The 14,405-nt window shown below is 31.0% G+C and overlaps 1 protein-coding gene across 1 annotated transcript in view; it reads left to right on the forward strand.

The window, feature by feature from the left end:
- The window catches only part of LOC126885200 (zinc transporter ZIP1-like), a 41,062-nt gene extending 29,669 nt beyond the window's left edge, over positions 1–11,393 (forward strand). The window contains exon 4 of the mRNA XM_050651649.1: positions 11,205–11,393. Coding sequence (XP_050507606.1) covers positions 11,205–11,209 — 5 coding nt within the window. The 3' untranslated portion in view covers positions 11,210–11,393. The remainder of the gene's footprint in view (positions 1–11,204) is intronic.
- The last annotated feature ends 3,012 nt before the right edge of the window (positions 11,394–14,405 follow it).

Below are 14,405 nucleotides of genomic sequence, written 5' to 3' on the forward strand. Positions count from 1 at the left end.
TTCAAGTATTGTTTAAACAAATTAGACTGATTATTAATTAATAAATTTATAAACAAATTACATATTTGTAATGTACGTAGAAATTACATACAAATTAAAAAAAGAAAGATGAAAATCCATTGAGTGTATCCGGAGATACAGAAAATTGTATTAGTTTGAAATTGCTTTTTCGGTATTTTAACTCGGTGGATTCGTAGGTTCCTGCTAGTAACCGTTTGAACTACAATTTTGAAAAATCGTAGAGGGTGCTGTGAAGATACAATGTTTATGCAAATTTGTTAACAAAAAATACAAATCCCATTATTTTAAATGGCATCAATGGGATTCCTTAATTATTATAAACAAATTAGCTGTGAATTTAAAAAAAACACATGGCTAACTTTGTCCCTAATGAACCCAGGCTAATCTTTTTTATTTGAAAATTCGTGTTAAAATACTAGCTTTTAGAATATATAAAAAGATTGTTCCTACGGACAATATTTGTAAAATTATTCTAAATGTTTATAAACTACATACAAAATTTCAAAAATTTGGCATTAGGATTTTTGATTACATTGATTAATTTTTTATCTTTTTTTAATACATTTTGATATTATAACTCTTCTACTTTCATTTGGCATACTCAGAATTGCCCTATCTTCATTATTTTCTGTCTTATGTTATTGCAAAATAAAGGTATCTGGGATAAACAAATAGAGTAACTCTTAAACTAATTAATGGATCTTTCTCAAATTTTAAAGGTTTGTTTCAGGCCCGGCCCCAGGGGTGGGCGAACTGGGCGGCCGCCCAGGGCGGTCAATTTAGGGGCGGCAAATTTTAGAGGACGGCGAATTTTTGAAATTGAAGAAATAATAAATTATGTTTTTAGTATTATAAAAAAACAAATTTATGAACAAAAGCGGCGAAACCAACGACAGTCACCTAGGACTATCATCAGCATCCACATCTGCTGCCGCCCCCTCTCAGTCCAACGACAGTCATCTAGGACAATAATCAGCATCTACGTCAGCTACTGATGACACTACTACTGTCCACTGTCACAGGTAACAATGTTATTATTTATTATGATCCAGCAAAGTGGCCCAATAAAATTAATGATTTTGTTAGAACAACTTTGGTAATAAGAGGCCACCGCCAAAATTATCCGTTGCAGAGGCTCAGTTGTGCCCGAAAGATAATGCTGATTTCTAGATAGATGCCCATAGTTTTACAACTAACTACTACAGTTACAAAATCTACAATGGTGAAACTCTTGAGAGAAAGTGGTTAATTTATTCTAAGGCAAATACTTCTGTGTATTGGTTTTTCTGTAAAATATTTTCCAATGTCAAAATTAAATTTAGTGAAAATGGATATAATATTTGGAAACATATGGCTGACTTTGTCCAGCCACGCTAAGTCTCCAGCTCATCGACAGTCACAGCGACAGTGCAAGAAGCGAACTAGCAATTAGACAAGAATCGGACAAAACCATAACGAAGAGACACAAAAAGTTATGTAGAACGACTTATATCAATCATAAAGTTAATATACTAGCACAACATTGTCTTCCATTGAGAAGCGATTCTGATAAACTTTTTCATCACAACAATGGTAATTTTTTAAAGCTTGTTGAGCTCTTTGGAAAATTTGATTATGTTTTACAAGAGCACATTAGGAGAACAACGAATGGTAGTAACAATCAGCATCACTACTTGGGAAAACGTATTCAAAGCTAAATTATTCAGCTCCTCTATGACCAAACCAAAAATAAAATTTTAAACTTTTTGCAATCAGCAAAGTATTATAGCATAATTTTAGATTGTACATACTGATATTTTTGGAGTGGAACAGATGACTATTGTTGTACGTTTTGTCGATTTAGGTTCCTGTTCTCCAAAAAGGGTAAAAATTGCAGAACATTTTCTTAGATTTGTGCCTGTACTTGCAACCACTGGCTTGGGACTTTAGAAGTTAGTTTGCAAAAACTGAATGAACTGGGAATACCTTTGGAAGATATGAGAGGACAAGGGTATGATAATGGGGCAAACATGAAAGGGAAGAACTTTGGAGTTCAAAACAAAAGTTTGAAAATAAATCCTAGAGAATTTTTTGTCCCATATTCTAGCCTAGCCATTCACTCAATTTAGTCGTGAACGATGCTGCCAAAGCCTCACAGTTTGCAGTTTCTTTCTTTTCCTTAGTGACAAAAATTTACAACTTTTTCTCAGCATCTATTTATCGTTGGGCTGTACTGAAAAATCATATTTCTAGCCTAAAATTGAAACCTTTCTCCGAAAATAGATGGGAAAGTAGAATTGATGCTATTACTCCCATCAGATACCTAGTTGAAGAAATCTACAATGCTTTTGTAGAAACGACTATCAATAAAAACAACGATAAAATGGTTGCTCATGAAACAAGATGTTTGTTTGGCAAATCAAATTCGTGATTTTACTTTTCTTTGCTCTGTGGTAATATAACATGACATTTTACTTCACATCAATGTATTCAGCAAATCACTGCAGAGTATTGATATGGGAGTGTATCAAGCTGTAAGTTTATTAGAAAAAAACGGAAATCCATTTTAAATCTCTCAACAGTGATTTAAAATCCCAGGGCTATTTGACAGACGCAAAAGAGCTATCATCAAAGTTAGCAATCGAGAATCCGAAAATCGGAGGCACAGTAATAGAAGAAAGAGAAAAGTGAAAAATTATATTAAGTTGACTTCTATTTAAAAATTATAGACACAACCGTTAATGCATTAAGTGATAGATTTCAGCAAATTAAGAGCCATGGTGAAATTTTTGGGTTTTTGGGTCTACCAAGGGGGGGGGGGGGGGGGGCAGTTGCCGATCTTGCCCAGGGCGGCAAATTCCCTAGGGCCGGGGTGTAAGTACCTACCCCAATACCCAACTTTGAGTGAAACACTAATACCCCAGGCTGTGGGTGAAAAAACGTGATATAATTCAGGAATTTTTGAAACCTATCAGGTGTTGTAAAGGACGATGCCAGGAATAACTTCTACTAAAATGTAACCAAAAATATTGTGCGCTTTTTTTATATTGCGATTTTCATTTGTTAAATTTGCAATTTTTAAAGATTTTTAATTTTGCAGGTTAGGATACTGATTTTAGAGAAAAACTGTTTAATAGAAAGTTGTAGTGAATTAAAAAACCTACAATTTGAGCTATGGTAAGTTTAATTTCATTTATTGGTTATTGCAAAACAGCCTGCGATAGGTCCAAAATGGCCGTTTTTTTACAATTACATTATTTATTGTACAAATCATTTTTTTATATTTTTTAAAGCTTTAAAATGAAGATCTTTCAATTCCAAACATAAAAAAATTGTAAAGCCAGATTAACGAATTTGTTGCTTAGATATTATAAATTGTTTATCCCAAGAGGTCAAATGTCGAAGGCTATAACTTTTTGAAAAAAAATCGTAGAGAGTTGGTGAAACATCCAACCTCCTTCTAAGGAGTTATATTTTCATATTCTGATGTAAATAAATGCGTAAAACATTTTTAAACCTCTAATTTTTAAGTTTGAAAATAAGGGGGCAATTTTCGTTATAAACATTTAGAGCTGAAGCGGCCCTGTACATCCTATGAGTTTTTAACTTACAGATTATTGTTGCTGAAGACGAAACGAAGATTTATAAAAAAATAGAAAAAATTTACGACCAACTGAAGCCGAGATAATTTTTATGTTTGAAAATAAGGGGGCAAATTTCGTTATAAACATTTAGAGCTGAAGCGGCCCTGTACATCTTATAAGTTTCTAACTTACAGATTAAAGTTGTTGAAGACGAAACGAAGATTTATAAAAAAATAAAAAACTTCTACAACCAACTGAATCCGAGATAATTGTTTTTTTTTTCTTAAATCGTAGTGCCTTTATTTATAACAATTAAAAAATTATTTTACAGTCATTGACTAAAGAAAGACTTATATTATCTTAAGATAAAACTTATTATAAAATATAATTACATTTAATTATTAAAAATTATTTTTAAAATCGGTGCTTTTGCGAGCGGCCGAATTTTGCAAATCGCCCGGCCCGCTTCAAATCCGCGCGCTCGGAAAATTTTTACGTAACTCGTATTAAATTTTGGCAGAAAACAATTTAATAATATTACCATTATAATATACAGTGTGTTTACCACTGTATTTGTTTTTCTTGATAAACTTTTATATGTGAAATCTCATTTCTGAAGAAATAATATTATGTACAAAAATGAAACATATACATAAGTATATGAAATATATAACTATATTTTTAATTTTCTCATTGTTATGTAAATATAATAATAATGTTACTTCTTATTATACAATATAAAACTTTTTCTTCTTGTAGTGAGGCGAACATCCAAAACGGATAGTCACTACAAGAAGAAAAAGTTTTATATTGTATAATAACAAATAACATTATTATTATTATATTTATATAACAATGAAAAAATTAAAAATATAATTATATATTTCATATATTATTATTATATGTATCATCAGAAATGAGATTTCACATATAAAAGTTTATCAAGAAAAACAAATACAGTGATAAACAGACTGTATATTATAATGGTAATATTATTAAATTGTTTTCTGTCAAAATTTAATACAAGTTACGTAAAAATTTTCCGAGCGCCCGGATTTGAAACGAGCCGGGCGATTTGCAAAATTCGGCCGCCCGCAAAAGCACCGATTTTAAAAATAATTTTTAATAATTAAATGTAATTATATTTTAAAATCATTTTTATTTTAACATAATATAAGTCTTTCTTTAGTCAATGACTGTAAAATAATTTCTTAATTGTTATAAATAAAGGCACTACGATTTAAGAAAAAAAAAACAATTATCTCGGCTTCAGTTGGTTGTAGAAAATTTTTATTTTTTTATAAATCTTCGTTTCGTCTTCAGCAACTTTAATCTGTAAGTTAGAAACTCATAGGATGTACAGGGCCGCTTCAGCTCTAAATGATTATAACGAAATTTGCCCCCTTATTTTCAAACCCAAAAATTATCTCGGCTTCAGTTGGTCGTAGAAATTTTTTATTTTTTTTATAAATCTTCGTTTCGTCTTCAGCAACAATAATCTGTAAGTTAAAAACTCATAGGATGTACAGGGCCGCTTCAGCTCTAAATGTTTATAACGAAATTTGCCCCCTTATTTTCAAACCCAAAAATTAGAGGTTTAAAAATGTTTTACGCATTTATTTGCATCAGAATATAAAAATATAACTCTTTAGAAGGAGATTGGATTTTTCACCAACTCTCTACGATTTTTATTCAAAAAGTTATAGCCTTCGACATTTGACCTCTTGGGATAAACAATTTATAATATCTAAGCAACAAATTCGTTAATCTGGCTTTACAACTTTTTTTATGTTTGTAATGGAAAGATCCTTATTCTAAAGCTTTAAAAAATATAAAAAAAATTATTTGTACAATAAATAATGCAATTGTAAAAAACGGCCATTTTGGACCTTTTGCAGGCTGTTTTGCAATCACGAATAAACGAAATTAAACTTACCATAGCTCAAATTGTAGGTTTTTTAATTTACTACAACTTTCTATTAAAAAGTTTTTCTCTAAAATCAATATCCTAACCTGCAAAATTAAAAATCTTTAAAAATTGCAAATTTAACAAATGAAAATCGCAATATAAAAAAGCGCACAATATTTTTGGTTACATTTTAGTAGAAGTTATTCCTGGCATCGTCCTTTACAACACCTTATAGGTTTCAAAAATTCCTGAATTATATCCTGAAATCGACCTATTTTTCACCCACAGCCTGGGGTATAAAGTTCTAAGGTAGTTTTAGTAAAAGTTATTAATAAATAACGATTTTCACTTATTTTGCAGTTTGCGTAGCAACAAATTAACTTTTTAACTTTCAAAAATCGATATTTTAAAGGTTTTTCAATGTTCTAAAAAACTGAATTTTGTAATTTTATGTCAACTATTTAGCTTTTAAATGGGGTGCAAAAAATCGAAAAAATCGCGATTTTTGCACTAAATTGTTAATAATTAAAAAACGGACGCGAACTCTAGGCAGGAAACAGGTAGATTTTCTTCCTATAGGTCTACCATAACTAAAAAAGTAGTCAGCTACCTGGATATTTGAGTGTCCCGAGAAAATCCTTATTAACCTGGAATATATAAAGATCAACTGCAGAGAAGCAACTAATAGTGCAAGCAGCGTTGCCAGGCACAAAAAATTTATTTCCCCAAATTGTGTTTTAAAAGTTGCCAGATTTTTAACAGAATTCCCCAGATTTAAAGGTTTGTTACGCACATGCGCAATAACGAAAATTTCTGCGCAGTTACACATTTTCCGTTACTGCGCATACTCGTAACCGTTCATGAACGGTTTTGTATCGAGTTGGATAAACCTAGTTACAGTTGAGTCCGCGAGTCTTTACCCGTGCGTCATCATTTAAAGCATACGAAATAAGTCGGAAATCTATTTCACGTAACAACAACTGACAGAAAGTGGCTACTGTTCCGATTACGGGTTTTATTTTAAAATTTGACTTTATCAAATATATAGAATGTCAAATGTAAGTTTTGCTTAAAAATTTTTGTGCAGAATTACAGCTACATTTGAAGTAGCTTAATAAATTCTTTTATTATTATTGATTCATAAATAAATAAACAATTTATAAAAAAACTCAATAACATATTTTATTTTTGTTATTTTATTCACTTTGACGGAAATCTACACACAATCATTTCTTTACTGTGTGAATGACGTTAGCTTTGTATGTTTTAAATATTAATTGCCAAAATATAATTATTTACCTTAAAATTTCAGAGCCCAATATAAAATTAGTGGTGAAAACAACTGTTTGTGTAATATACAGAAACTTCAAAACGCAAAAATTAGACAAAAACCGCAAAAAATTCAACTGACTGACAGCCACAAAAATAAACAAAGCAGAAACGTCAAACAAATTGTGCTTAAAATATGAAAACATACCGAATCGTCTTTTTTTGTAGCTATCTCTTTTCAATGCACTGAGTCTAGATGGTTCATAAAAATAACATGTGTTTTTACTTAATAACAAACGGCAGCTGGTCTGTCATGAGTTTCATGCGTGGAAGAGAATGATGCTAGATAAAAAGTTTGTGTTTTATCTCGCCAGGTATTAATGACGCACGGGTAAAGACTCGCGGACTCAACTGTAGTTAAATTTTTAACAATTCTTCTCCTACATGTATGCAACCCGTGTTGCGGTGTGTGTTGCCTGTCATGTAGGCACTAATTCACAGATGTAAGTCGGGAACCCCGGACCTACACAGGTGTTCATAATATGTAGATGAGAGAGTCAGGGAACCCCAGGCAATATCATTGTTCGCGGTAGTCACAATTCACCAAACTGTATTGAGTGTGGCCTATATGTGGAATCAGTCACCACGATCTTGTCGTTGTAAAACATTTAATATTCACATAATTACTGGACTTTCTAAAATAACTCTTTTTTACTAAATTTAATAACATATTTTAGCCAATTTGATTTCCCCAGATATTAGTCATTTTAAAAAAGTTTTTCCCCAGTCCCCAAAGTTTATCAATTTTCCCCAGTTCTGGAGAAAAATCCCCAGACCTGGCATCCCTGAGGGCAAGTATGGAAAAATTAAATAATGCCTTGGTAATCTGCTTGGTGTGAGGTCCGCATATGCCCACTGCGTAAAAAATATAGAGGTATAGCCTTACCAGATACTGTATACAAAATCTTGGCAAAAATATTGAGAAATAGACTAAATTGCTTTACGGAAGGACTCCTACAAGAGTATCAGTCTGGCTTTAGAAAATACAGATCTACTATAGACCAAATATTCTCCTTAAACGTGATACAAACAAATTGTTACGAAGGTAAAAAAGTTCCCCTACCTGCTACATGTTTTGTTTGTGGATTTTAGACACGCATATGACAGAGTTGATAGAGTAGAAATATATCATTTGAGTATACCAAAAAAATTGATCAGACTAGTAAGAATGACACTAAATAACTCTATTCTGTGAAATTGCTTGGCACATACATTTCAGATCAATTTACGGTTGTAAAAGGCTTAAGACCGGGAGATCCTTTATCCACTACATTATTCAACTTAATGTTAGAAACTCTAATCAGAATATGCAGCATGAAGGTGGAAGAAACAATCATGAAAAATAAGTACCAGTGCATGGTATTTGCCCAATCAGGGAACGCAAAATTTTACGAAAACCTCCAAAAAAATAAAGGAAGGATGAAAATTTGGGAATAGGTAGTTGAAATTGTCTATTATTATATAAGAAAAAGTTTACAATTCTACATCCCCTCCATTTTACAAAAATTGGAATAATTTTTTCTCGGAGGTGAAAAAATATTCGTTCAAAATAAGTCTGGAATTAGATAAAATGACTAATTCTAAGTAACTTTTGTTCTATAGAGTTTTTTTACTAAGTCAATACCTTTCGAGTTATTTGCGAGTAAATGTGTTCATTTTTAACAAAAAAAAAAAATGTTTTTGGGCGGTTTTTCGGAGATAACTCAAAAAGTAAGTATTTTAGCGAAAAGAATACTCTTAGTAAAAATATAGCTTATAAAAAATTGAAAAAAAAAATGGTGTATGCGTGAGGTATGCAAACCCAGTAGAAGCAGAGTTGCAGCTATTGAAATGTAGGTTTTTCTTCGTCAAATTCCAAATCGAATATTTCAATGTGAAATAACCAAAAAACGGAGCACTCTTCGGGGAAAATGCATTACAACTTTTTTAAAATCTTTAAAAAGGTTTATTTTTGTTTAAAAAAAACTTCTAACATTAAAAGTAAGTGAGTTACGCTCAAAATATTGTTGGTCGAAATTGGTAAATTTTGGTAAAAAAATGACGAAAATCAACCCTTAATTAGCTTCTCAAATAAAATTAATCGTTACCGCTTTACAAGTTACTTTACTTTTGTATTGTTTATATTATCTATAAGTTTACTTGGTTCAAAGTGCTCAGTTTTGAAAAAAATTGGGTTTAAAATAAAACATTTTTTTTATTTTGAAAAGAATCGTAATTGTTTATGGAATTAACTTAAAAACAATTAAGAATACCAACAATCTCAAAGAGTAATAAAATGTACGTTTTGCTTTTCTGAATATTTTTGATTTTTTGTTTTCTTGTTAAACAAAAATTGGTTATGCTATAGCTGTTCAAAATTTGCCTAAAGTCGTGATTAGTTACTCGTTCAAGCCATTTTACCTACAGCTTTTTCAAAACGAAGCACTTTGAACCGATGAAACTTACAGATCATATAAATAATACATAGACAAAGTAACTTGTGAAGTGGTAATGTTAAAATTTATATATGATGCTAATTAGGGAGTGATTTTCCCGATTTTTTTACCAAAAAATAAAAGGGACCAACAATATTTTGAGCGTAATTCACTTAATTTAATATTACAAGTTTTTTTAACAAAAATAAACCTTTTTTTAAACACTTTAACAAAATTAAAATGAATTTTCTCCTAAAAGTGCTCCGTATTTGGTTATTTTACATTGAAATATTCTATTTGGAATTTGACGAAGAAGAACCTACTTTTCATTAGCTTCAACTCTGCTTCTACTGGGTCTACAGACCTCATGTATACACCATTTTTTTCAATTTTTTATGGGCTATATTTTTGCTAAGAATATTTTTTTCGCTAAAATACATACTTTTTGAGTTATCTCCGAAAACCCCTCCAAAAACATGTTTTATTTTGTTAAACATGAAAATATTCACTCGTAAATAACTGGAAAAGTATTGACTTAATGAAAAACTCTAGAAGAAAAGTTGTTTAGAATTAGTCATTTTATCCAATTCCGGTCTTATTTTGAATGTATTTTTTTCACCTTCGAGGGGGGTCCCCTCCATTTTTGTAAAATGGAGGGGATGTAGAAATGTAAACTTTTTCTTATATAATAACAAAAAATTTCAACTACCTATTCCCAAATTTTCATCCTTCCTTTATTTTTTTTGGGGTCAAATTATTCTTGGATCGGGCTATATGATAGCCATATTTGCTGATGATTGAATTATTTGCATGAGATTCTAAGCATTTATTAAGGTACAGTAGCGATCAACAGGTAGCCAAAACGCGTTCCAAGATTGCGGCTATAATTTTGAATATTTTTTCGAGAAATTAGGCACACGTATTCGTACTATAATAAAGAATGGCGGTACAGAGCCCAATTTGAAAAATATATTAATATGTGGAAATTACTCTGTAATTAAATACAATATTAAAAAAACGAGCAGTACCGCCATTAAGAAGAACAAAAAAATACACTTTCTTCAAATAAACTTTTTATCCGATGCCTAGATTTTGTGTCATTTTGGAACTACTAATGAAATAAAAAATTTTAGTAGTTCCAAAATGACAAAAAATCTAGGCATCGGATAAAAAAGTTTATTTGAAGAAAGTGTATTTTTTTTGTTCTTTTTAATGGCGGTACAGGCTCGTTTTTTTAACATTGTATTTAATTACAGAGTAATTTCCACATATTAATATATTTTTCAAATTGGGCTCTGTACCGCCATTCTTTATTATATTACGAATACGTGTGCCAAATATCTCGAAAAAATATTCAAAATTACAGCCGCAATCTTGGAACGCGTTTTCGCTACCTGTTGATCGCTACTGTTTCCTCTTAAGCAAGAAAGCTTATTATGAGCGCGATTTGTTTTATTTTTTGGCCTTGGTTTGAAACTTTTAGCCACGTAATTAGAGCGAGTAATGTGTAGTGTGTGTGTGTGTGTGTGTGTGTGTGTGTGTGTGTGTGTGTGTGTGTGTGTGTGTGTGTGTGTGTGTGTGTGTGTGTGTGTGTGTGTGTGTGTGTGTGTGTTGAGTAAATGTATTGTTACTTAGTAAAGTCAACTCATTGTCTTACAAAGAGACGGAATCCGAACATCTGCGATCCCTCAGGTGAGCACGAAACGAAAAATTTCCACCCAGCCGGGATTATCTAAGCCCGATTTTGACGTTTATAGTATAACTATTTCAGATTTTTGTTAACTTATTTAATAAAGCCCTTTAACAAAGAGTAGAAATACACCTTAAAAAATAATCTACTCTACTACTTCTAAAAAAAATAGTAGTAATTATTAATATTGCGCCAAAAGTAGGTACTCCATGTTCAGCGATATCTTTTAGTCTATTTTATGTTTGTCTTTAGTCATCCAAAGCTTTCTTAATTTTCAGAATAGGACGCATTAGCTAAGCATAGCATAAGAAAAATTTTTAACCGACAATGACGAATGGTAGCTCAGCATACTTTTGACAAGAGAAATTATGGTATTAGAAAAGGAAATTTTCAAATTAGGATTGAAAGGTGACATACGTTTTCAGAGTAATTCTGTATTTAATATAAATAAATAGGTACTCTAAGTATATTAGATGTTTTCTTAATTTTACCCTATGCCTCCAATGTTAAAATGAACAAATATACAGGCTGTAGCAAACAAGAGTAAAAAACCGCTATACGCCGTAAAAATGAGTGGCGCGCAATATTCCAGCTACAAAATAGTTGATATGAATATTACGTGGCGCAATAATGTATTTTCATTTTGATGGAAAATAAAATTCTAGTTTTTGTTTTAAAAGATTTTCCATAATATTTGCTAAATTTGAAGTAAAACGCGCCACACAAGAGCTTCAAATGCAAATTGTGTCAAAGTTATCCTTTTGTGGCGCGTTTTACTTCAAATTTAGCAAATATTATGGAAAAATCTTATAAAATAAAACTAGAATTTTATTTTCCATCAAAATGAAAGTACATTATCGCGCCACGTAATATTCATATCAGCTCTTTTGTAGCTGGAATATTGTGTGCGCCACTCATTTTTACGGCGTATAGCGCTTTTTTACTCTTGTATCAGGAGTTTTTCAAAGTTATTTATAAATTAAATGTATGAAGTTGACTGCAATGTTTATCGAATACACGTTAAGCTTTATAAATAGTGTCGCATGTAGGGATATTATGCGCCACTGGCGAGAACTGCCGTTCTCTGGTAATAAGTTTTTAACGTACACCATACAAAAAAACACCGCTAACTTACATTATTATGCTTACAATTGGATTTTTCCATTTTTTTTTTTCAAAAAAATTTATTGGTTTTTTAACCTTAACTTTTTTATTTTTATATTAGAAAGTTTGTTAAAAAAATTTTTTGCAGGTTTTTATACGATCTATAAGACTGTTAATATTAAATCCTTTTAAAACCCTCAGTCGCAAAAAGAGGTGACTTTGAAAGGGTTGGTAAAGGTGGTTTTTGCATGTTATTACAAGTTCTAATTGTCTGTAGCTCACTCAATTTTTGTCGTAGAAAAAATGTTCGTAAACCAAGTTCTTAAGAATTAAACAAGCTACCTTTTCATATGTAAACATTGTTTCGCATCACTGATGCTAATCTTTCTGTTCTGAAGAAAAGGGCATGTTTTACCAAACTACAAAAATTCGTTATTCGCTTTTAACTCCAGTTTTCTAAAAACTAATTGTTTTAAGCCGGTCAAACTTCTGTAATCTATTAAAAATACATAAATAAAAAATACGGAATAAGGTCGACGACTAATTTTAATTAGGGTGGTAATTAGGGGGTTGTTTCCGATAAATTTTTGACTGAAAAAATAGGGACTGACATTCTTTTCATTATAAGTCACTTAATTTTTAAGCTACAGACTTTATTTTTTATTTTTGAAGATAGATATTTTTAAACATTTAAAATTAGTTTCTATAAGTTATGCTCGAAAAATACATAGTTTTTCCGTCTTTTGACTTTGAAACTATAATATTTAGTATTTGACGAAGAAAAGCTATCATCATCTAACATATAATAAAGTACAGCTCGATTACTATTGGTCTTAAAGAAAATTAAAAAAAAAACACTTTTTCTTTTTTAAAAGGTATATATTCGCAGTGGCGTAACAAACTCCGTCGCCCCCCCCCCCCCCCGCAGAATTGGAAATGGGGCCCACTTTAAAAAATTACTAAATACGACTTGTGTAACAAAACGTATATGTGATAGCCTAGTAAATGACCGTGAAATACGGAGATTCCGTGTAATTTTCGGTGTCACCACCGAAGTGATCAAGTCAATACTTTTTAAATTATTTGCGAGTGAAAATGTATATTGTTCAACAAGAAAACCACATTTTCAAGCGGTTTTTCGCAAATAACTCAAAAAGAATTTGATCTAAAAAATATTCTTAGCAAAAATGTAGCTTATAAAAAAATGATGTCTATCGGCCCAGTAAAAACAAAGTTGTGACTTATGAAAAAATTTTCTTATTCTTCAAATTCCAAATCGAATATTTCAACGTGAAATAACCAAAAAAGGAAGCACTTTTCGGGAAAAACTCATTGAAACTTTTTTAATGCTTTAAAGGTTTATCTTTATTTTCTATAAAAGTTTCTAGCATCAAAACTAAGCGAGTTACACTCAAAATAAAGTTAACCCCTGGTTTTGGTAAAAAATCGTGAAAGTCTCCCCCTATTTTAGCACCCCAAATTAAACTAATCATTACCGCTTTACAAATTACTTAACTTTTTTTATATGATCTGTAAGTTTCACTGGTCCAAAGACCTTATTTTTGAACGAGCCACTAATCACGAGTGTATGCAAATTTTGAACAGCCATATCTTAACCAATTTTTGTGTTAATAAAATGTTAAAATAAACCGTAAATAAAAACTTTGAACCGGTCAAACTTACATAAAGTAAATGGTAAAGCGCTAAGTATTAATTTTATTTGAGGTGCTAAACAGGGGGGAATTTACACGATTTTTTTTACCAAAAAAAGTGGGAGAACTTTATTTTGAGCTTAACTCGATTAGTTTTGATCCTAGATACTTTTATAAAAAATAAAGCTTTTTTTAAACATTTAAAAATTTTTTATTGAGCTTTCCCCGAAAATTACTTTATTTTGGTTATTTTACGTTGAAATATTCGATTTGGAATTGGACGAATAAGAACAATTTTTCATGAGCTTTAACTTTGCTTTTACTGTGTCGATTGACTTCATAAATAGCCCATTTTTTTTGTTTTTTATAAGCTACATTTTTGCTAAAATTATTTTTTTGATGATATTTTATTCGATAAAAATGTTTGAGTTATTTGCGAATCGCCGCCTAAAAACGTGATTTTTTTTGTTGAAAATTAAACAATTTCACTCGTAGAAACTCGAAAAATATCGAAAAATATACAACAAAAGTTGTTGTCCACCGTGACCCGTCAAAATAGCCCGGTCAAAACAGCCCCGTCAAAAAAGCCCCGTCAAAATAGCCCGAACACAAAATAACCTCGACAAAATAGCCCTCAAACAAAATAGCCTCGACAAAATAGATCGCACACAAAATAGCCCCAGTCAAAACAGCCCCGGCTAAAATAGCCCCGGCTAAAACAGC

Source organism: Diabrotica virgifera, chromosome 5 (assembly GCF_917563875.1).
Source record: "Diabrotica virgifera virgifera chromosome 5, PGI_DIABVI_V3a".
Lineage (NCBI taxonomy): Eukaryota > Metazoa > Arthropoda > Insecta > Coleoptera > Chrysomelidae > Diabrotica > Diabrotica virgifera.